Genomic DNA, 25,128 nt, shown 5'->3' on the forward strand with positions numbered 1-25,128 from the left:
TATTTTGCTAACATGTGCCTAAATGGAAATTTTGCGCAATAGATGTGACGATTGTCAATCCGAGGCGAAGCCGAGGTTGACAACACATCGTATGCGCAAAATTCCAGTTTAGGCACAAGTTAGCAACAAGATTATATGTACTGTAGCAATTTTACACTTCATCGAATGCATATTTACGCACGCAAAATGAACATATGCGCACTACAGTGCATAAAAGTGATTAGATGCAAGGAAAAAATCATTTTCAGTTGAACCATCGAACTTTTATTGTCCAATTTGTTTTTATGTATATTTGCCGTCTATAATTTGGTTTTGTAAATTTAATTTTTATGAAAAACAAATTACACAGGCTAATTATTGGACGAGGCGAGAAAAAAAAATTAACTCCTAAGTTACCGACACCGTTCCGGCGCCCGGCTCGCATTGCGGCCCTCCGCTTCGCTCCGGGGCAATGGGACGGATCGCTCGGCGTGTTAAAACACTTTTTATGTGCAATAAAAATTGGTATTCATTTCGTAAAAAGACGAACTAAACTCCTTTACGTTTTCGTAAAAGGATGAATTCCATAGGAACCAACAAAACGGCTTGAGTTGAACTTTCGAACTTCTAGATAGATAATCTTCAAATTGCAAATTTATAAAAAAAATTCCATGATTTCACTTTACTCTCTCAATCTGTTGTTTTCTGATTTTGATTTGAAGTTGTAGTTGTACCTTCGAACTTTTATTGGAAAAAATCGCCAGTGAAGAGAATATATTTGCACTCTCCAAAAAGCAACTTTTCCCAAAAGTATTCGTGGTTATATTTCACTGTGCTCCACTGGCGATTTTTTCCAATAAAAGTTCGAAGGTACAACTACAACTTCAAATCAAAATCAGAAAACAACAGATTGAGAGAGTAAAGTGAAATCATGGAATTTTTTTTTTATAAATTTGCAATTTGAAGATTATCTATCTAGAAGTTCGAAAGTTCAACTCAAGCCGTTTTGTTGGTTCCTATGGAATTCATCCTTTTACGAAAACGTAAAGGAGTTTAGTTCGTCTTTTTACGAAATGAATACCAATTTTTATTGCACATAAAAAGTGTTTTAACACGCCGAGCGATCCGTCCCATTGCCCCGGAGCGAAGCGGAGGGCCGCAATGCGAGCCGGGCGCCGGAACGGTGTCGGTAACTTAGGAGTTAATTTTTTTTTCTCGCCTCGTCCAATAATTAGCCTGTGTAATTTGTTTTTCATAAAAATTAAATTTACAAAACCAAATTATAGACGGCAAATATACATAAAAACAAATTGGACAATAAAAGTTCGATGGTTCAACTGAAAATGATTTTTTCCTTGCATCTAATCACTTTTATGCACTGTAGTGCGCATATGTTCATTTTGCGTGCGTAAATATGCATTCGATGAAGTGTAAAATTGCTACAGTACATATAATCTTGTTGCTAACTTGTGCCTAAACTGGAATTTTGCGCATACGATGTGTTGTCAACCTCGGCTTCGCCTCGGATTGACAATCGTCACATCTATTGCGCAAAATTTCCATTTAGGCACATGTTAGCAAAATAGCTATTATCTGCATTCTCAATTTTCTTTTACTTGTTATACGGAAATTATTTCCTTTTCAATTTTAGAAATCAATTTTACATAAAAAACAAAAAAAAAATATTACATCCAACCACCGATCCATTGCTCAGACCAATCCTTTACCTTAAAAATATTCCCTTTCATTTATTCACTTTCATCTATTTTCTCAATTTTCTTTTAGTTTTCATTTCTAAATTTCTCTTTGCAATCAATTATTACCATATTTTCTCATATGTAGAAAAAACAAGTATTTTTTAGTTACTTTTTCTTCAACCAAACTCCTTATATACTTAGAAAACTTTTTTTTGAAAACCAAAATTCTTTATATACTTACAAAACTTTTTTTTGGAAACAAAAATAATTTTTGGAACCCAAAATTTTTTTTTAAAAGATATGCTAAAAGATATGCCAAAAAAAAATACCGTTGGCTAAAGATGATTCCTCTAGAACCGACACATCTTGGAGTGTGCATTGTTCAATTCGACGTCAAATATGTAAAGACTGTGAACGAAAAGGAATCCAGCTCAAGCGACCACGCTTAACCGGTGATGCAGTTCCGAAATTCTTTGATATGAACGATGGGGTTGAAATCGATTTAGATATTTAACAGTGACGAAATAAATCCAGATGCCACCAACGATAATATGATAACTGAATTTATCATGTTGAAGGATAAACTAACTGAGAGTGTTACTGCCAATGATTGGCTAACAGCATTAGAAGAAAATTTTGTGTCCGTTTTTAAGTTTGGCGCTTCAACTGCAATGATAATATAAAAATTTAATATTGCGTGAACATAGACCGTGACCTGGATGTAAAGGTTTTTCATGAAAATGTTTTACTGGAGGACAGTTTTTACAAGGACATAACTCGTCGTAGTAATCGTTTATGCTTGTTCTCGGAGTTAAATTCAATCTTACAAAAATGTGACTGATGATGAAAACATTACACTTGTGGAATAACATACAGAAATTTGTTTACACCTTTGCTGCGTGTGTACGCAAATATTATTTTGAACAATTACAGGAAAAAAATAAACGATATGAACATGTTGAGTAAGGTCAACAAATCTAAAGAAAAAAAAATGAAACTCGACTCAAACAAAGAAAATGACAAACAATGCTCAGCACAAACCAAATAATCGTAAATCATCAATTTACGAAAAACTGTAACTAAATGAAAATTGTTTAATAAAAGTTAAATGAAAATAGTTTATTGTCGATTTTCAAATTTACCTCCAATACGGCATCTCACGGCGACTCCTGTCTAAATTAATCAAAATGGCAGCTCGTACTAAAAACTACTCTATTTGACATTAAAAAACCTCTATTACCCTGCTAGGTGCTTTGGTGTGATCATTCTCGTCGCCTAGCCACGCCGTGATGATTTGGTGAACTTTTTTTATCAGAAGAAGTAGTGTGTTCCCACGTATCTAATAAAATGGCGAGCGTGACCTCTCCAAAGTTGACAGTCCTTATCACCACCATGTAAACTCTCGAGTGTATAACCAAGGTTCTGAAAGAACAGGTTAAGACACCCACGAAGGCGGGTGACACCGAAATCGATAAACGCACTTTGAAGAAAATGTTTTTTAGGAAAATTCGGAATTTTGTTTTTGTTACGTTGCCTTTTTCATATAAACTTCGTAGCCGCTGAACTCAATTTGAGTGTCACCGCCTTCGTGATCAACTTAACCTGGTTCTTTCACAACCTTGAATTTTACGTACCTCTGTGTATAACAACTCTTGATTGTACTTAGTAATATCGAACTGGTTAAGCAAACTGACTCTCTTTGTTAGTTACTTGTCACGTTCGTTTTACTACTCAAAATTCACGTCCATTCGAAATGTTTAAAATTCAAAATTTAATCAATCGATCTCGACAGTTTTTTAACAAAACAAATGTTCCCGGATCAATTCTAAGAAATACACCAAAATTATCGACTCGTCTGCAATACTTTTCCAATTTTTTTGTTGTCTTACCAACAACATGCCTGTTCGGTATCAATTTACTCAAATGGAATCGAGCGAATATCGACACTATCGATTCGGTGATACCGATTGTACTACAAACCAGTGGAGCCGAAGCGAAAAAGGAAAATGTAAGCGAACTTATAGCACTTATTACTACGAAAATGAGAGAAGGAAATCTCGAGGAAGCAAAGTCATGCATTGATGAAGCGATCTGCATCTCAGAGCAAAATAATTTTGTCGAATTTCTACCTCAATTGTACCATTTCTTGGTACTCGCTACTATACGAGAAGGGAAGAACTTGCTAGCTGAAGAAATTCTTGTTCGATCCATTGAGAAGCTAACAGAGTTAGGTTACAAGGAGACAAGCAACGAAATTGTTCGACTCCAATTGATACTGGCTCGATTGTATCAACTGAGAGGTGACTCAGCCATGGCTGGATTAGGTTTTGTGAATTGTATCACTATACAGGAGTCTAAGTTCAATGCTGATGGAGTCACTGATGACGTCACAACGGGACTGTATTTGAGCTTACTGTTTTGGTATGGACTATTTTTAAATGACAAAGGTGAACTGTTCGACTCAAAAAGGTACATGGAAAAAGCTTTGACGCTCAGCAGATCGATGCCGAATAATTCAGAGCGCACAATTTTTATACTTCACAATTTGGCCGAACTGTCCTTCAGATTAACGGTAATGCCTGTCGCGGACCTTAGTAATGAAAAACTGAAATTGTAAAAATCAAATTATCAAGCAGGAGTTCGATGAAGCCATCAAATATTTAGTCGAAGGGATCCGCTTGTGTTTGCTGCACCTATCACTTGATGCTGCACTGCCGGTATTTATGGTCAAACTTGGACTGATGTATTTGATCAAAGGGATGGATGAAAAGGCCGAATATTGGTGTTCCATTGCTTATGCATTCGCTAAATCGAGTTACAATGCTTGCGCTGAAGATGAGGCTTCGTTGTGCTTGAATTATTTGAAAAATAGAAAGTCTAAAAATAAACGAGTGTAACTTATCTAATGCAGGCTTAAAGCTTAAGTTACGGAGACAACGTGAAATAAACTTGAAACATTTGGTGACGCAAATTTTGCTTTTTTTATAAGGACTGAGATCTTTGTTCCATTGTCCTTTTCAACTAAGAAATATAATAAGGCGTGTCAGGGTCAGTGGTGTCCATTCATTGAAGTGTTAAAGAACCCAAAACTTGAAGAGTTTCTAAAAACTTTCCTTTGATTTTCTGTGGTTTGTGGCGTGACAACGGATTCTTGGGATTAAAAATTAGTGTACTGTTACTGGAATATAATTTTCTTTATTTTTTTGTATACATGGATTGAAATTTTGATTAAGACGAACATGATCTAGGTTGATGAAATTGGTGCAAGATACTCGGTACGAACACAAACCAACCATCGAAAATTCAACTCTGATCCCACGAATATCATGGTCAAATCGTGTGGCGAAAAAATTGGTGAATTTATCAATTGGTCAATGTCTCTGCATGTAAGAAAATCTTTTGATTCATCTCGTCCACTAGATAATCCAAAAACTTTACGCTTCGAACGTGATTTTATCACAAACAAATGCAGGAGTATGAATGAAACTTGAAGACATTGGTAAATTGATCTCACCAATTTTTCTGCCACATAAAATTATAATTTTCGAACTTTGCACCTGTTTCAGTCACACCGTGATCTGCGTGATATTACAATAGAGGTTTTACCAAATATATTCGGCTTTATTTAATCTTAATTATTGTTTATCATTTCGTACACTTTACACAATACAATAAGTGTCCGAACGCACTTTATCCGTTTTTAGCACTCCGTTGAGAATTTCTATTGGCTGAAGCGATGTTAAATTTCAACCAATCAATTTATCACTCACGGAGTGCTAAATAAAGTGGAAATGGGAAATTTAGCTGCGTTGTTCTTTTTTGCGCTCTTGTTACCTTCCTTTACTTTATAACGCGCGCATTTGTTTTCTATTAGGTCCGTATGAACCCTGTTAATTTACTTTCTGATTAAAAATATTTGAAATTTTAATTTGGTTTTAATAATAAACATTCAAAATTGTTAACCTACATTCTCAGTCAATCTTCATTTTACATTAATTTATTTCGAGTAGATCCATGTGTGAAGCTAGATATGTTTGACTGCCAAATGAGATTAATATAAAATTATCATCGATGATGAACTAGCCATTAATACGTACTATTCATCTGTTATCTACAAGGGCGACGTGTATAAGAAATGAAGCTCTGACGAATGCTCCCTTATGTGGCTTTAAACTGCTGAAGTAAAAGATTTTGTTTTCAACGATCCAACACACTCAGATCAAAAGATGTAACAGATTCGAAAATCGTATTGATGATCTCCATTCTTTGAGCTCTATTTTCTGATGAAATAACGTCATTTTAGTAAATATCCATAGTATGTTATAGCAGTGAAATAGGTTTAAAGAAAATAGAGTGCTGGCATTTCATTTGAGCTTTAGTTGCCAAACATTATTTCCGTCCAGCGAACATCTATAAATCCTACACAACATTCATCCGACAACATTCATTTATCGAGAATTTCCCCACTTTTCCACAAAATAAAAAAAAAATGGCGAGCCTCGACGCTTGCAGGGGCATATCTAAGTTTACAAATGAATGAAAAGCGTGAGCAAACTTTCAATTTAGTTCTCAAAGTTCTAAGTGAGGACCGACCACGTATTTTCTTCATTTTTTCATTACATTTTTGTGTGTATTGTAAATTGTTTTTTTTTTCTCTGTTATTTTGTTTCATCAATATGAATCCCTTGATATCTGGGTGCATTCGTCTAAATAATTGTAGTAACTGTATTAACGTGCATCAAATGCAATGTCAATAGCAACACATTTTGTTGTACTTTTACCCAACACGTTGCCCAAGGGAATGTGGGTTAAAGTCATATATTTTCACACTCACGGTATACCACATAAAGTTGTTTTTAAAACGTTGACTTAAAAAATTGCAAAAATAATTCTAAATTACATAACATACAGCGAGAAAATTGGTGAAAAAAGTTTTTTTTAAAGAAAGGTATAACAGTTCATTGGTATGCTTATAAAATGATTTAAAATAAATATAATTTTCATCTCTAGCTACACGGTTGTAAATATAATTTCTAATATTTCTTTGTATAAGACTTTTCCCTTTTTTCTTTGTATAATAATAAATGTTAAATTTTCATTTTTTTAAATTTTATTTGTTGTTCAAATTTCATAATAATAATTTTCTTTTCTTTTTTCATTTTAATAAGATTTGTTGTAGAGTTTAGGTACGTTGGACGTAGATACTTTTGTATGTATAACAATAATTATTAGCTAAGCTGATTACAATTGTTAATTGTTTTACGAGATGCAATTAACGATCAAATAAATATTTTCAATTTCCAAAAACCAATCGATTAATCGGGAATCAGACTCACATGGGTAAGACAGTCTCGGGTACAATGCTTCTCGGGATAGGTCAGGTATCCTTTCATCTGAACCTGATTCGACCTGAAGGCTGAAATCGTAAACAGTTCAAGTCAGATCGGTACAACCAAAACACTGGCAGATATACCTGGAACCCTGAATGATTTACTCGACCTGTTTACGATTTTCATATCAATTCAGTGTTGTCAGTTATAGCTCGAACAGTAAGCATTTTTGGAAGTTAATTTTATGCTCTACTCCCCATTTAGTGGAGGGCGGTATTTGGTGGGTCGGTCGTAGATTTTTCACCTCAGAAATTCATAATTATGAAGTTATCAATGATTCAAGATTTGTATGACAACACTGAATTGCGGACGTCCTTTAGGAATGGCCCGTTTCAGCAAAGTTCATATCACATCAAATCATGTGTGGGTAGAATTGTAAGCCATAACTGATTAAAATTGAAATTAGAGAAAAGAAGTCTTATTAAAGAAATGTATTGCAACTTTCCTTTGCCATTGCAATAACTCACTCTACGTTAGGCTGTTCAATAAAGAGTCAACCTTGCAACATTTTAAGCACCACTTTGTTCCAAACACCTTGTGCCTTTACATTTGATAATCTCTCAACAACTTCATTAGAATCCAAAACGGGAAGTTGAAATACTGTCTTTTAGAATCTAGAATCTGAGCCACAAAATTGCCCAATTCCCTCTCAGTAAAATCAATTCGTCTTCGATAATTTGAATATTTACAGTGACCGCTTATGATCCCATTGTTTTAAGTTAAATGTTTCCTTTACATTATCTTCTAAGAACTTATTGTGCAGATGGATCACACAGTGGAATCCACTGAGCTGTTGCAGTTTTTGTACGAAGTATTTCCTCAAAGAAATCTCTTTGTTCTGGCTGTACATCTGATGTACTACCAACAATGGCTCGACCAAGAACTTCGTTCGAACCTGAAAATACATAAGACGACGAAAATTAGGAAAAAATAGTTATTTGCAACACTTGGTTTGAAACCGCGAAATTAGTGTGAATTCCTATACCGAGGAGCAATAGTTATTTTCATCATAAGGAGACAAACCACGAAATTACAGTATACGTGTGCATTCATATGCCGAGAGAATTATTTTGCATTTTCGACTTCGTCTCGACGAAACATACATATGTATACAAAAATAATTCTCGTGAGATACGAATTCACACACATACTGTGATTGAGTGTGTTCTCTCCATATGATGAAAACAATTTTATACGCTTTATGATACGAAAAAACAGAAGAAAACAAAAAGAGCAAAAGAAAGTGAGAGAGTTAGCTCCGCCTTCGTATACATCAATTCAAAACAGGTTGCATGCGAGTAAAACATCACCTACATCCCTAGACCTGTTTACAAGGTCTGCTCAGAGAGAACTAAAAAAGTATGGTTTCCGATAACTTTCGGCGCGTGATTTCATCTGTTTTCGTATCATGAAGCGTGTAAAAAATATTCTCGTAGTATACGAATTCACACACATGACACACATACATACTGTGATTGAGTGGTTTGAAACCTGTGATGCACAAAATTTTACACTTCGCCTTACCATGAAATACACAAACAACAAAAACAAATACAAAGAATTTCTATCGCATTTGTACACATCGTTCAATATTAAACTTGCATAGAAATGCATCGAAGAAGAATAAAAATAAAAATGAGACCGAAAATATGTACGCATTACAAATCCGAACGAGTCGATGTTCAAATATGTAGAGTAGGCTCCGCCTTCGTTTTCATTTAAATTCAAATTTCTCTCTTAGGCGAATAGATTAACGTAATAACCACAGTCACTACATGTCATCTGTTATCGGCAACGGCGACAAAAATAAACGATGAACGCTGGCTTATAGCATCTTATATAGCAAAATGTATGCTAAAGCTAATGAAGTACCAGATTTTGTATCAAACTGCCGAAAGCACTATGATCAATCGAAGTAATAGATTCAATAATTATTAAACAAAGAAAATGATTTACGTTTGTAAGAGGTTAATAGGAAACATCCGTCATGGCCATTAGTAGCCAAGACGAATTTTTGATTGAACAAACTTTTCGTCTTTAACGAGTGATGCTGATAATATTCCACGCAATTTGTTAGTATTGAGGCTATGTAATACGAGTACTTACCCAATAAGCTGTCGTGTAAAACTAGAAACTCGATTAAGCAATTCTTCAGAATATCCTTGGAAATATCAAAAGTGAGCGCTTCATTGAACACAGGACAGACTGTGCTACGGTAGACGCCCGATTTTCGTTTCTTTATTTTTTTGCCATTGTGCAACAACGACACTTTCACGTACGGATCCGATGAATTTCGCGAATCATCGACCACTCGCAGATTTCGGGCTTTGATTAGAACCACGGTTAGACGTTCGGCCGATGGCAGAAAAGACATTGAGACCATCAGATCGCCCAATTCCATTTTGGCATCCTAATGGAATAGGATTTTTGTTCTGCTTCAGATTTCGTATAAATTTGGAATATGGTAGAAATATTCACCTGTTCTGCGCATGACGTTAGCGGATTCCATAAGACAACTTTCTTGGATAGGTCCAATTGTGCTAGCGGAATTTGAGTTCCACCAATGCAAACATGCCTGGAATACGCATCAAAATCGTATAATAGAATCTCGATAGTCCGGCGACCAATGACAGTCGGTCGCTCTTCGAACACAAAATCTTCATCAAAAACTGAAAAGCATAAATTCTTGTGTTCAGCTTCAAATATTCAACATTATCGGTGTGAATGAATCTACCAGGATTTAGTGTTCGCTTGTGGATCCTTGTCTGCCATACGTTCGACTTATCGGGTAGTAGGCGAATCTTTGCATAAGGATCGGCTGTTCCACTAAAGTCTCTCGGTTGTAAGTCTTGTGCCTGAGTAGAAAATCATTTTAAAGCAACAGAAAAGCAAAACAACTCGAAATATTTTGCATACTTCAACTAATCGCACAGTCAATATGCCAGCATTCGGATCATAACCAATTGTAAGATGAATTGCCCCTCTAGCATTTTCCGGTATCGATGGTTTTCTCGGTTGTGGTTGCTGTAAATTTCAATAAATTTTCATAAAAGAAATTTTGGGAAACTTTAATCCAGGCAACAAACATTGTCGTAGAGTGAAGTGTCTATTTTGGTATGATCTAATTTCGCCTGCATCGATGACACCTTCGGCCTAGCTGGACTCATCGCAAGAACCACATGCTTGTCGGTACGAGCAATCGGTACCGAGCCACCGATCGACAGAGCCATAGAATTATGACTACCTGTTGGAGAAGTCGGAGTTTCTACCAAAGATTCGTCGGCAGACTGTATGTTGCAATCACTCGTTTGTCTCTGGATCGGTGGTACCCAGAAAGTAGGATCGTCATTTGACCCTATGCTTTTATTCATCGAATGAATGCTCATAGTGTCATGGGTGTCAATGTTATAGGGAATGGATGAACAGACCAGCGCTTCTTGACTGTTGAAAGTGATGTGTGGGTCTGTTACTAAACTGATATTTCTATGTATAATCCAAATTAGCGTTACCTTTCATTTAGTTCTTGGTGTTCATTTGCTGTCTCGAGTAGATTCTTTTCGAACCAATTCAATTTGTACTTGCGCGAGCATGTTATGTATATAAATATGCCCAGAAGCGATACAACTAGAAATGATATGCTTGCATATAATGCCACTTGTGGGATAGAGAAGTCTTCCTCTTTCAAAATATTGTCCATTGTTGATGGTAAATGTGCTGCAATTTATCATTAAAGGAGCAATTAGTATTTTTGGTAAAAAACCAAAGTTATTTTGAAAAAGCTAGCTATCGATAACGATAGTAATTATAAGTGAGTGTTCTCTTAGTATAGCACAACAATGAATGAAGTAACTGATTTTCGTAAGGTGTAAGATGTGCCTACCGTTTCACTTCAATTAAATTTAGTAAAAAATCGTCTTGTTTCGCATATTGACTTCTAGATTCTAGTTCGAGCAAACTCGTCAAAAATGTACGATAGTCTAGTCAATTTGTTAAGAGGAATGAATGTCGAAGTCAAGTAGACAAAATGGTGTACAAATTCAGAAGTTCCTTCAGAAGTGTTTCCTATTTATAACTAATTTCAAACATTTTCTGTCTGGAGAAAAAAAGCTTCCTTGACAACTTACGACTTCTTTTATAAATCATTTTGAAAGTCACTAAAAACACGAGACTTCGAATTGAAATACAGTATTTTATCTGCAATTTTTATATTTCGGGACGAAAGATAAAAATGTAAACCCACGGGTCGAAAGCTTAGAGTAATTATACCTAGAGAGGAAATTACAAACAGAATTACGTAAAATTTGTGGTCCCGACATGAAATACGTAATATTTGATAGTGTGAGTTTTTCCCTTAGAGTAATTATACCTAGAGAGGTATTTCGTACGATAAAATGTGGTCCCGACATCAGTTTGTGTAAGATTCACATTTCGTACAATTCTACGTAGAGCTTTTCACTAACACATGTAGGCGTTGAAAATTATAGTAGGCACATTCAATTTTTTTGCGCTGATTTGCCCACCAATTTAGTAGGGAAAAACTCACACTATCAAATATTACGTATTTCATGTCGGGACCACAAATTTTACGTAATTCTGTTTGTAATTTCCTCTCTAGGTATAATTACTCTAAGGTTTTTCCCTACTAAATTGGTGGGCAAATTAGCGCAAAAAAATTGAATGTGCCTACTATAATTTTCAACGCCTACATGTGTTAGTGAAAAGCTCTACGTAGAATTGTACGAAATGTGAATCTTACACAAACTGATGTCGGGACCACATTTTATCGTACGAAATACCTCTCTAGGTATAATTACTCTAAGGTCGAAAGTGACAGAAAAATGTAAGCCAAAGGGGCGAAAGCGAAAATAGTTTGTAATGATTACAAATTCGAGTTGGTAAGAATTAACCATAAGAAGATACAAAGACCCAATCCAAAAATTTGTAATCATTACTAAAATTATCCAACAAGAATGGTATCAGATACAAATACTTACAGAAATATCGGCCTCATTTGACACTTACAAAGAAAAAGCTCAAGCCTCGGATCAACATTGTTCAGAAATTGGCTGGTTCATCGTGGGGATGCATGAGGGAAGAATAGGCGTTGCGTGAATGCGTAAAAATAAGGATGAATAAAGAACTTCCAATTCACTATGATATGGAAACGGCACCCATCACACTGCGGTTAAAGTGTCGGAATCCGTTTTGGTGCTTCTACAGAGAATCAACGACAATTGGAAAGACCGATGGAGACATTGGTGGGGAAATGCCGAAGTGCACAACAAATCGCTCATAGTAGATGCGACCACAGCAGTCATTGGAATCGACCTACCCCGACGAACTTGGGTCAGAGTGAACAGAATCAGAACGGGACAAGGATGCGTAGCATATTTACTGCATCGATGGGAAATCATTGATTCACCGTTCTGCCATTGCGGTGTGGAGCAAACCATGGAGCATTTTGTTAGTGATTGCCCGATACACCGATTCGAAGGAGACATTTACGAAATTCACGAAATTACCGACAGAGCTCGAATTTGGATTGATAATTTAACTGTGGACATTTGATAATGAGTGTTGTAAAAGCTAACAGAGCAAATTGTTTCGCTGTGATACTAAACTTAGTCGATTTTGATGTTTTTATTTTTGTATAAATAAACAACTTACAGAAACTAAAAGTTGTAAAATCAACAGTTTAATCAGTAAATTGGTAAACTTATGAATCTGTAACTATAACTGCAGTTTTGGTACTTTATACCAAATAATTGTTGATTTCTGGTTTACCAATTACAAACCCAAATCAACAGGGCATATTTCGTAACTCAATATTTTCAGTGTATTTGACGAAAATTGACACATTTGAGTTTTCTCGAACCACAAACATTTCTATTTTGTATTCTAAGCTAACACATTTCAAATTTCAACATCAAACGATGTTTTTACTTTTTCCAAAAAGGATGCGAGCGCAAAATTATCTTCAAAAATGTAACATTTTTGTGCCCAAACGTAGACTACAAATTTGCCAAATGAAGATTCCTCTTAAAAATACAAAATCACATGTTTTAAACAACAGAACGGTGTGTTCTATACCGCGATGATGGTGGGCGATAAATTAATAATTAGCAGGTTAATGGCATTCATAATCTAGGTGGGGTGAAATTGCTGAAATTGTTCCCCTTCCGTTTATTTTGAATTACAAAACGAAGGAAACAGGAACAAGCGAATCCATTTACGTTTTAGACGAGTATTTATGTTCAAAAAGGTATTTAATCTTTAAAATATTTTTTGCTCAAATTGAAGTCTTGAACCCTTATCCTCCTTATCCCAAAAATAGCTTTCTACTAAATTCGAACCGACAACTTTCACGGAAACCCAATTCAAATGTGAAAAAATCACTCTACGAAGAACTTAGATTTCTATTTTAAGTATTCGTTTCGCCAGCGTGTCGTGAACATGCTGAACAATATTTATTCCTTCGTGTGATCCAATTGAATAAAATATCTTACGATAGATGCTTCCTCTTCAGCAGCATACATAATGCGATATATTCCGGAGCGAATGCGAATTCGGAATATCTAATGGAATTTGAATTGATTGAATAACGCATCACTTTGATGATATGTACAATCGTAGAAGTTGCTTTTGTTTTATTTACTGTCTTGAAATACTCTCTAGAACGCATCCGATTTTGAAAAATTCTTAATCGAATGATATGGTTTAGTGGTGTTGATGTTCACATGTTTCTAATGGACACTGTGTTTGAATCCGGAAAGTTTTAAATCTCTTTCTACGACGTTAATACTACCTACCACATCAGTACAAGAAACCTTTCACTGTTACATAAATTCGATAAAAATAATGGATTTCCAACTGTGAAAAGTCCGTTGGATTGCATGTTAATTGACCATGTAAGTTTACCATATCACGTTTACATTACATAAACATACCCACATTAAAACTCCTCTGCGCCATTTATGCGTAATGAGAAGAGCTTTTGTTTCGATGAAATAAAGGGAACCCATTTCGAAAACAATTTATTAAAGTATCGGCGTCATTTACGTATGGATATGGCTTTTGTGTTGTGTGTGGTAGCTTTACCATTTATGTTATTTACATGAAACGAAATTTTCTGCATGCGAAACGATTTTCATAGCAGAACGAGAAAGTATAAATTGCGTGCTAGATGTCAATAATTTAAAATTTTATTTTATTGTTTCGATGAAAGAAGCAGCTAAATTGGGTTGCATTCATAATTAATGAGTCAACGGATTTGATGGTAAATTTATTAATAAATTCACTTCCATAATTATCCCTCACTCTATTTAATATTCCAACAAAATCCACAATCGGATAGAGAATGTTTAATTCAGTGAGCATTCAAAAAAAGATAAAATAAATGTACACAACGAGAGGACGAGCAGACAGAAGGTAATAATGAAGCGCACCGGCTACAATTACTGTAATGTTTTAAACAGATCTATATTATAAGCAAGAAAAACGCTTTTCTACATCTATACCATAAAGTTTAATGTTTCTTTGTTTGTCGGTTTGTCTCTACGAGACGAAAAGTCCTATAACGGTTCTGTGGAATTTTTCCAAACACCCATTTTACATTTGAACTTTCTATTTTAATTCGTGAAGTCAGTGAGACTAAATGTCGCTTGAACGTTATAAAACTTCTTTCTGACATTCAAAAATATCAATCTATCTCGTTTTATAAAAATAAGGAGTATAAATTATCTGCATTCGGGAACTAGTTTTGAATAGAAACTGGCCATAATTTATTCCCTTCTAATACAGTGCAGGGTCAATTCTTGCCTGATTAATTTGAACAAATGAATGCTTTGTCTAATATAGACCTTAGGCACGTCAGAAAGGTAGAATTGGGTCGCAGAAGGTCAAAAACACATGAAATGATGTTTTGACAGTTGAAAGGACTAAATGAAAAGTATGTTACAGATGGCAAGTATTTGACCAGTATTATCATCGGGTCTATTACTTTCATCAATCAAAGTATTTTTAATCTGTTGATTAGAAATCTTGTACTTCAATTTTTTAACATGCATTTTACCATATAAAGGGCCATTTTACCCGGAGCTTGTCATTATTTTTGTCGTCGTAATCGATAACAGATGAATATCCGTATGTGACAGGTTAAATAGTGTTCTATGCTTACGATCGGTGGGAGAATCTGACATTCTTTGACCTCTTGTATATGAATTATGTATTTGTTCGATTTTGTTTTTCGATAGCCTATCGAATATATATTAAACATCCTTATTTGGGTAACAGTAGGAGTGAGTGCTACCGGTCAGACGTTAAGGTATAAGAAGTGTTAAGGAACCGGTTCCAATAAAAATAACCGTATTCCGGTTCTCAAAGAATCTGTAAAAAAAATCATCTCGACGAGTGAAAATGTTTTGAAAGAAAAAAAAACGTTTGACGAGCGAAGCCGGGAGTACTCTACTAGTGCTTTGTACATCACCACTCTCTGTTTATTTGTCGAAAGCACATCCAGAGCTCTTTTTTATTCATCAACGTCGCTTACGTGGAAAACATTACAAAGTCGGAAGCAACATTATGTTGTGCTATACTATCATTATTCTTGTTACAGTTCCAAAGCAATTTAAAATAAATTAACTTTAAAGCGATTTGTATTAATCTCATTTAAACAATGTAATTTAAGCGCGTCAGAACACAGAGCTTTTTATGTTCCTTAGTCAGAGACTTTTAATGTGAAAATAAATTACGATTAGCGTGTAGATTCGAAACGGAAAACAGAGATGTGTTGAGGTTTTGACTTAAAAAGTCTTTTTTCGTTTTTTTTCTCGATGTACAAGATTTCCACCAAAATTTGCATGCTTCGTTTGAACAGTTGAGTAATTTAAATGAATGGTAACGTCTGGTAACTTCTTTAACTATAAATTTAAGCGAATTTTTGGCACGAGGTGAAACATTGTTGAAGTTAACGTCGTTTATCAACATAATTTGCAAATAAAATGATTTTAAATGTCCTCATGAAAATGTGAATGCCAACAGAAACATAAAAACCGGTTGGGGTATTATATTGTCGGTATCACAGAGCGCAACATGGTACAGAACATTAGGAAAATTGCTTTTGGTTCTCGATTTTTTTTTGTGGAATGAGAAATAATAAAGATTCGAATCATTTTTGTGTGGAATCGTTCTGTAAAGCAAAATGTTGAGACTTATCTTGGAAATTTTATTTTGCATCAAAAAAAGGTCGCGGTGATTTTTTTTTTGTGTAACAATGAGTAGCACACTATATGATGTAATTTTGTTAATCTCGAAATCTCAATAGCCTACCTAAGGTAAATTTGGCTCAAACCTAGCTCAACTGTAACCTCTGCTTCCCACATTTTGGTGTAATGTAAAATGAGGACCCCCGAAATATAATAGCTGTTTTTGGACCCTGGATAGTCATGTGTTAGCAACAATCGAAAGAAATAAGTGATGAGCTCCTAATGATAATGTTGTAATGAGTAAAATGTGCTCCTTCTACCAGTCCGATCGTGTGAATACAGACAGACTGTAAAGTTTTTACTAACAGCAAGCATTACACAATGTTATCTGTAATCATAAAATCTGTTACTTAAAATGTTTATGCTGATGAAGCATCTTGTACTTCATTATGTTTAACAGATCTATAAAAGAAAACAATCTCTAACGATCATCTATTAATTTTGCCATTGTTACTGTTAACTGATGACGTGCTTTTTCAGAAAAGTTTTGCTTATAGTCCACAACGATTCAAATTGAATGTCGTCCATAAAAAACGTAAACCTCCTTCAACATTTTGAGTTGGTTGTTTGAAATCTACTGAAGCGAAGTGGACATCATTTGTGTGTATGACCACTTGAAAGATAACGAGCTAAAAACTTTTAAAGTTTAAAACAGAAAATAGGTTAAAAAATAGGTCACCTACGAGGTCATCACATTGGAAAATTCGTATCAACATTTCTAACTTTTTTATTTAATCAAAAAACTTTTTCGTCGATCGATTTCAATGAAATGACCAAAGTTATAGGTTTAGTGCAAAAAAGCGAGACGAGTTAAGATTACATAGCACACATATACTACTCACATACGAGCTGTTTCTTTTCCCTTTACACGACGCAAAGGATATTCAATTTTGAAACAGGAAGAATAGAGAAATTGGGCCACAAAAAATGTTATACAAACGCTTTGGCTTTATATGGTGCCGTAGAATATAATTTAAGAATTGTTTGACATGAAAAACCTGAAAAAGAAAAGATTTACTAGGGTTCTTCAACCGTAGTGGTATGTATAGATACGACACGCTGAAATGTGTACGTTTGAACGTGATGGATATTTTAGAAAATGTTCTTAACAAACGCTTCCAGAGTATGACAGGGATATTTGACGTTTTGTAAAAGGTATTCGTTGGATGTAAATGCCTGTCATAAAAATTCCACATTACCACAGCGGTAGGTACAGAAATCAAGATTTATAAAACAAGATTTTTTTTGGTAGGACTTGCTGTTGTCACTGTAACTAGTAGATGTAAGAACAGAAACATTGTACCGACGAGGGTGTGGTACATCATCATGAAAATATTTTACTGTGAAAGGATTTTCTGGATCTGACACTGTTTTTCAATTTACAAATTTTAAACTTTTTACCGTTACATCACTCAATTGCGTCCGTATTCATATAAAACTATATTGCAACATGACCATCCATACTATACTGTCCTAATGGCCTGATTTCTTCATTTATTCAAAGATGAAGATGGTAAAATATCAAAAAGGAGAACTTATCATCAAATGTGATGTATCTCCCACGAATGAACTCACAAAGTTTATTACGCCTCAAGAGTTTCCACGTTCATGCCTTGCTCCACGATAATTGATTTTCTACACCAATAACTACCCTCCGTGAAAATCTTAATGAAATTGAAATCATTGCAACAACTTTAATTACATTTGTTATATCCCCACTCCCCAGTCTGTACATTCATTAGCGGCATATAATTCTAAACTTCCGTAAATATTACCGCAACATTGTTTCCGTACAAGTTAAACGAAAGCTTTCTGAAAATTTTAACTTCATGTTCTCCAAAGTTTGATGTACACCAACGTTCGTAATTTTGTATTATTTGCTTTATTATTACGATTCTCTGGCTGCTCGTTAAACAGCATAGCTGAGTGGTAGCAAATAAATAACTTGATTTATTCGACAAATTGTAATTACCAACGCAACGTAAGCACCATTGTCCTGAAAAGCTGCACGAAGCATATATACCGGAACATTGAAATTTTCGCTTTGTAATGAATGAGTAATGTTGTACATACGGAAATAGTTTGTTGACCCAAAATGGAAACTTATATGGTACGGACGGAATTAAATTAGACTCTGTGTAACCAAATAGCAACAAGTGTATTCATAAATACTATCCGACCGAATAACACAACATATTTACATTTTTAAGTCAATATTCTAGTTAGTTGAAAGTAATACAATTTGGGTCGAGAATTGCCAGAGGAATTGTTCATTATTTTCAGTGTGCTATATAAAATACTCAGCGCGGTTCACCTAAAGAACTTCTATTTTGGGTCTAACGAGATATCCATTTCAATCATAGTTTGAGGATAATTACGTGAAACTTATATGACGCTTTATTCACATAAAATAGGTATGCATTTGCAATGTGTAAGAGGCATCGATGATTTGCTGATTTGGGCGTTTTTTTCAAAATTTATTTCAAGAATTTCATTTAATTCAAAAAAAATTTCACAAATTTTATAAATTTCACAAATTTTACAAATTTCACGAAATTTCATTAAATTCACGAAATTTTACGAAACATGAATTTCATAGGCTTTGTCGAGAATCCTTTTTCAAACTGCTGAAAAAAATAATATCGAAAATAAATGCGCACAAATTTAGGCTACAATTTTTGCAAAGCATCCATAGCTCTTAATCACGTCTGTGCTACCAAATGTTAATTTCAACAAGAAAAAATACAACTCTCCGCTTCCCCCATGGTCAAAATTTGGAAGCACAGACGTACAGTACTGTTAAGATTCTTTATCCTACTTTTTCCCATTCACTTATGATACAAATTGTACGTGAGTGCAAACTACAAAAAAAAATCTTTCTGAGACGTTAAAGTGTTAGAATAACACAGCATATGGTTACATACATAGATCTCATGTTACAATATGTAACTTAGAAACAAAACCCAACAATTTAAGAATAGCACAGCAAAGAAATACATAATTAATTGTTTCTCCAAATGGTAAGCGAATAGATCACGATGAGCGTGTTAGTTAAGTGTAACGCAAGTGTGGCATAATTCATTGTCACAGTTCATTGTGTTATTGACTTTAAATCTGTTTATTCTATTCATTGCCTAGTATCTGATACAGAATCGGTGACTTCATAGGGAAATGCTCTTTGAAAACTTAAGCTCAAATGTAGTAGATTTTCATATAATGCTAATACAGTTCTAGTACGTTTTGTCATAAAGTTACTAATGTCAGCTCAGCGCTTTATAGGAGAATGATGTTTAGAAACTAAGAGTAGATAGATATGCATGAACCGAAATTTTTTTATTTGGAAATATCTTTTTGTGACGCTTAGTGCACAACTCTCCTCTATATTCACTCTGATTCAGAATGAACTCTTAGAGCACAAAGAATGAAGTACTGAAAAAATTGTGGCGCCTCTGCAGGCCAACCGAGGTTTCCTATAAGGAGAACTAAATATTTCACTTTATAAGTGAACGCAAGTTCATCTCTTGTTTTTGTCGTCTTTGTCGATAACAGGTGACTTGGAGCATCTATAGAGTATTTTAGAAAATCTGATATCTGTTTTTATGACAGATGGTACCGATGGTAACTTTAGTTGAAGGGGACGTTTCCCTTTTCGATAACGTTCCACCCTAAATGTGAGACTTTTGTTCATAAATACCGGAGTAATTGACTACTGTTTTCTTATATGCTTTCATCGACTGAAGGCATATAATGCTTTTCTAAAAGCTCAACAAACGCTTACATTTTCCGTCTATAGCTAAAAGATTAAATTTCGACAACACACACTCTCTGCAAACATACGAACAGCAATAAAATCCGCAGAAAATACTAAAAAAAACCAATTTGGAACAATGTCGTTTATTTGCGATTTTGCAATTCTCTTCGGCGAAAACCAATCAAACCGATACGGTAAGTAAATATTTTTTTTATAATAAATACAAAGTCAATCCTTTATCGATTTTTTGGAATTCTCATTCACAGAGCACACAAACCAAATAGGTCTAAAATTGAATATCCCACGACTTATATTTTGTGAAAAAAATTGAATCTTTCGCTAGTTCTTTACCGAGTGTTTAAGTCGATACACGTAAATGCCCCCTAGAAGTTAAGTAAATAAAAAATCCATTTTCGGAGCAACATTTTCTTCCTAGGATATTAATGTTTAAACAAATAATTCCGGATGTTTTTCTTTTCGCTGTACGGCCGTACGATATAGGTATACATAATACAGAATGCACAATGGGACAAAAATGGGATATGGCATCAAACCGGTGCGGCGGTGTATCCCTCTTGTAACAAGTGTAATTAAATTCCGAACAAAATTCAAAATTATTTTTGTCGAAAATTCATTTTATATCCTGCAACCATGCATACCAAGAAAGTTGTTATTATTAATCACCGAACTTCGAAAATTACATTTTTCTTTATAATTGCGTTAAGGTTTCATTCTGCTTTGAGAAAATCTAATTTGCACCGAACGAATAGCAAGTTCGATGGCGGGTATTCTATCAAGAGAGAAATACGAATCACAAGAAACATTTTTTGCTACACAGCAAATTCCATAGTATAACGGTACGATATTACCGCTGCCATGAATTCCTAATAGAATTCAGCATAATAAGTTATTTCCAAAGGAAATGAAAAACTTGCCACTGGGTGGATAATGAGACCCACACAGTCTGTTGTTGTGGATGAGATTAAACGAAAATCGATTAGTTTCCATTATTGAATTGATAGAGAGAGACAGACTCTAAATTGATTTTTTTTAAAGTTCGCGTAAGGAGAAGACATAAAACAAATCAACTCTACGACCTTTTGACTATCTACCGTTTCACTGTGTGAAAGGTAACAAACTTTCGTTCTCACATGTTTCATTCAATCTACATTGTACACGAAGGTCACTTGCGAAGGTTAGACATACATTTCAGGAGATGATAGTTGTTCAACTTCTTTTGTATTATATTTGCTATTAGGGTTGAAGAACCCACATTGAAGCAAGTCGAGATAATAATGATTACGTGTAATTCTGTTAGCTTTTCGTTCCATCATGGGGTGCACATAATAATAACTTCCTCTCCACGTTCCTTGAACCCGTGTTAACCTTGTCAATGCATATGGAAAGGTATTAAGAATGGCTATACGTTTGTCGCTACAAATTCTGCATACGAGAAATTTTCTGATTTTAGTAAAAGATTTTCGTCAAAAAAAAAATGTAAAAAATAAATCAACGTAATCGGCATGAGTATTAGATTTAGTATTTATAAGCCATTTCGAAATATTTTCGGACAAACGCTTCAGATGTTTATCTCCTCATGAGTCAAAGCGAATCATGTCATTTTCGTAATAAATTTCGAGTCGTAGCTTTAAGTTTAGCAAGAATTTTATACATAAAGCGAATTTTCTCTGAACCGATGAAAATTTATTCAGTTGCGATGTGTTTTAATTGTGTGGAATTTTCCGTTAAGAGAAATGGATGATCTGTTGAAAAGCTCACATTTCCATTTTTTATTCAAATCACATTTGTGGTGGTTACTGTCGTCTTACATTTTTGAAAAAGTATTTTTGTAAAAATATATCATCGAAGATACAATACGGAACGCTCAAATGTAGACTCAGTAAAGAATCAATGCCTCTTAAGAGAAAGAAGCATTTACGACATTTGGTCGTATTTTAGATTTTTTTGCCAATGTCTGTTCATCAAAATCGTTTTTTCTTCTTCAAAATAATGACCAAAAATTCTCAGGAGAGGGATTACTCTCTTCTATTCTATGTCCACTCTACCGATAGACTACAATTTACTATAGGTTTGTTCCAAGGTAATTTAAGCTGTTGACGACAATCCATAGAACCGTAACCAAAAAATTATTGTTAACAATTTGCAAAAGGGTTGAGGCTCTGTGTATGCTCTAGTTCGATTTCAGCTTGCCAAAAATCGTTTTTACCGTAAGATGGAACAAACCTATTTCACTGAAAGATATTGCAGCGACATCTTTCAGTGAAATAGTGTATCGTACTCTATCGGTAGAGTTGACATAGCATAGAAGAAAGAGAACTGATGCCGTAATCCCTCTCCAGAGCTCTTGAAACAAACGAATCTGTTTTCGGTGGAAAGCTAACATACTCGTGGTCGTGGTCGTTAATACCGTTTTACATTTTTCAGAAAGGATTCTGGTAAAAAGATATATGCGAAAATACGAAACGCCAAAATGTAGACTATAATATCAGCCAAGTATCCATTACGTTTAATGTTAAATGAATCAAAAATGTACACACAAACCACATTTTCAGTCAGTTCTGTAAACTCATTGTATTATTTACGCTCCTTTTTGTAAATTTCAATTTACTCTTTTTTTCCTAACTTACACGTACATATATCCAACTTCCCGTACTTTATGTGCTACACGATTTGATTTCGTTTCTTTTTTCCCTTTCTTTGCCAACTCATTTCATTGGGGAATAATAAAAAATTGCTCGTATCATGATATTGGAAATGGATCGTAGAGAAAGGCAATTTGTTGGAATGTATTCAAATACTTGATCGTCAATGGAATGTTTATATTTCCAAATATAAAACCTTCAATTGGTTATTTCCTTTCACTTCGCTGGAGTTTCTCGTTTGGTATTTACTTAAACAGCCCATTTTGCTCGAATTGTATTGTGATAGAAAATGTTCTCTTTGCAACATTTTTCTTCTTTTCTTTCTAAAATAAGCAACGAATTTCCTTTCACCACAATTCGTAATATGGCTCTTTGGTGGCATCAATTCATATTATTTATAAGATGTTTTCGAATGAATCAGATGCCTCAAATATTATAGGTCGAAAGCCCTCTCGTGAAGCTACAGTTTGCGTAACTAGATTGGAAAAAGCGAAGTTATTATTGCCACGAGAAGTTTTACTTCAATTTAAAAATAAAAATTTTTATTGAAAGATCTGTCGTGCCTGACAAATATAATTTTGGTACAAGCTGCTTGCACCTGGGTGCAAATAGCATATAGTAAAATATCTGTACCCACATGCAAATAGCGTCTTACCCGAGTGGATGTATATAGTCTAAAATACACTATTTGCACCTAATTGTCGAAACACTTAATTGTTAAGCCAATTAGTACAAGAAAGATTCAAGTTGCTTTTGACGAAACAACCAATTCTTAAACCAATTTTTACAGGGAATGTTCGAGCCTCATTCTTAAGGCTAGTTCGTTCACGGAAAGCTTCATTATTCAAGGGTTGTATTGGTGCAAATAGAGTTTTATATACTATTGGAACTCGGGTTAATATAGTCTTTACACCCGGGTGCAATCATCTACGTCAAATTGTCGAAACACCAAATTATTAGGTCAATATGTACTAGGATGATTCAAGTTGCTTCTGACGAAACGCCCAAGGAAAACTGAACTCTAACAAGGCTATATGGTTGCAAGTAGTATTTTATAGGCTATTTGTACCCGGGTGCAATTAGTCATTTCGTAAAATTTTCGAACCTTCGAATAAAAAGTTTATTGTAGATGTGTAGATCAATAAAGTGAACACAGGGTGTGAAGGAGGATTTCTTTTTGTGAAATATCTTACATCAACAATTGATGTGTCTCATCTCATTTTCCATTTGCACTTGGTCCGTTCAGACTTTAATCAAATAACCCTCAACATAAACATAAAATACGACACTAGATCCCTTATTGCTTTACGATGATATCCTCTTCAAATTTCTTGGAACGGAGATAAGGGAAAGTGCCTGTAATAGTGAATAATTTTAATGGCAACGGTGGTTGCATACATTATTAATGTAGAGAGGTTTTTGCCTTTGTGCATATTTGATGCGCTTTAAAGTCTAATCACATTATAGTAGGACAAAAGTCAAGCCGTTGTTGGAGCACGTCTAAGCGAAGCAAAGAAAATATTATCACCCCTTCATCTCAATAACCTTTACATATACCAATACATCACCGATAGTCCATGAACGTAAGAGTCCTTTAATTAATTTCATCTCAACAAAATACAACGTAAGCGACTTCATATCGCCGAGCTTAAACAATCATGTAAAATTACGGTCGTGTTGAACGTATATCATTCTAATAAAACATGATATTAATGTTTGCAAAGAGTTTTCTACACAGTGCCAGTGATGTATCGAATAACTAAGGAAAGAAAAGCATAGATTTACAACGTCTAGTCACAAAAGCCTTGAATGCCTTCGATGCCTTATTAAAAACAAAATGTTTATAAAAGGTACACCATATTGTCTTCGCATTCGCATTCACAGCAAATTGACGTCTTCAGCCACATAATGTTATAATAATGGTGTGTGCTACAAGTTACCGACCTTCTCACTAATGAGATACGACATTGTTTCAGCAATGTTATTAGGAAAAGGTAGCCATATAAGTACACAAAAAACACATTCTGTCCGTACGTATGCTATAATATAGTGAGTTCAGCCTTTATGTGTACCAATTACAGCAGATAAAGGTTTATTATGTCAAATAGCTGACTGGATGGATAAAAGCATCCCCTTTACAAGACATTTACATTTTATGTTGAAATGTCGCATCAGACTTAGAAACTAGAGTTTTTGTAATCATGCCATTACTAACAACGAAAAACTGATATCGATGCAAGCACGCAGAGAGTTTATCTCAACATTTTACATTATAAGAAGCTTAATGTAAATTTATTCACCGTATAAGACCAAGGATTTGAAACATTTTTCATATTTTTTTCCCCATATAAAAAGACGCCATTCCTTAAGCGGACGTATCATATA

General features: G+C 34.6%; 2 protein-coding genes and 1 long non-coding RNA gene across 4 annotated transcripts in view; 2 read left to right on the top strand and 1 right to left on the bottom strand.

Annotated features, from left to right (window-relative positions):
* LOC119078556 lies at positions 1 to 17,305 on the top strand. Its single transcript, XR_005088027.1, has 3 exons — positions 1 to 206; positions 2,998 to 2,999; positions 17,295 to 17,305. It is a non-coding gene; the product is annotated as an uncharacterized LOC119078556 (long non-coding RNA).
* LOC119078529 (tetratricopeptide repeat protein 19 homolog, mitochondrial-like) lies at positions 3,356 to 4,666 on the top strand. Its single transcript, XM_037186095.1, has 2 exons — positions 3,356 to 4,248; positions 4,313 to 4,666. The coding sequence occupies exons 1-2, from the start codon at positions 3,430 to 3,432 to the stop codon at positions 4,571 to 4,573; spliced, it is 1,080 nt and encodes a 359-aa protein (XP_037041990.1). The 5' UTR covers positions 3,356 to 3,429; the 3' UTR covers positions 4,574 to 4,666.
* Positions 6,638 to 25,128, bottom strand: part of LOC119078520 (synaptotagmin-5) — a 23,334-nt gene continuing 4,843 nt past the window's right edge. Inside the window, exons 1-8 of one of the 2 annotated variants that reach the window (XM_037186084.1) lie at positions 24,600 to 24,610; positions 10,576 to 10,849; positions 10,153 to 10,507; positions 9,983 to 10,090; positions 9,801 to 9,921; positions 9,545 to 9,735; positions 9,173 to 9,476; positions 6,638 to 7,961 (exon numbers count right to left, since the gene is read on the bottom strand). In XM_037186084.1, coding sequence (XP_037041979.1) covers positions 7,819 to 7,961; positions 9,173 to 9,476; positions 9,545 to 9,735; positions 9,801 to 9,921; positions 9,983 to 10,090; positions 10,153 to 10,507; positions 10,576 to 10,763 — 1,410 coding nt within the window. In that variant the 5' untranslated portion in view covers positions 10,764 to 10,849; positions 24,600 to 24,610 and the 3' untranslated portion in view covers positions 6,638 to 7,818. Of the gene's footprint in view, positions 7,962 to 9,172; positions 9,477 to 9,544; positions 9,736 to 9,800; positions 9,922 to 9,982; positions 10,091 to 10,152; positions 10,508 to 10,575; positions 10,850 to 24,599; positions 24,611 to 25,128 lie in introns of those variants that run through there. The other variant, XM_037186083.1, reaches the window with a different exon arrangement.

Source organism: Bradysia coprophila, unplaced genomic scaffold, assembly GCF_014529535.1.
Source record: "Bradysia coprophila strain Holo2 unplaced genomic scaffold, BU_Bcop_v1 contig_297, whole genome shotgun sequence".
Lineage (NCBI taxonomy): Eukaryota > Metazoa > Arthropoda > Insecta > Diptera > Sciaridae > Bradysia > Bradysia coprophila.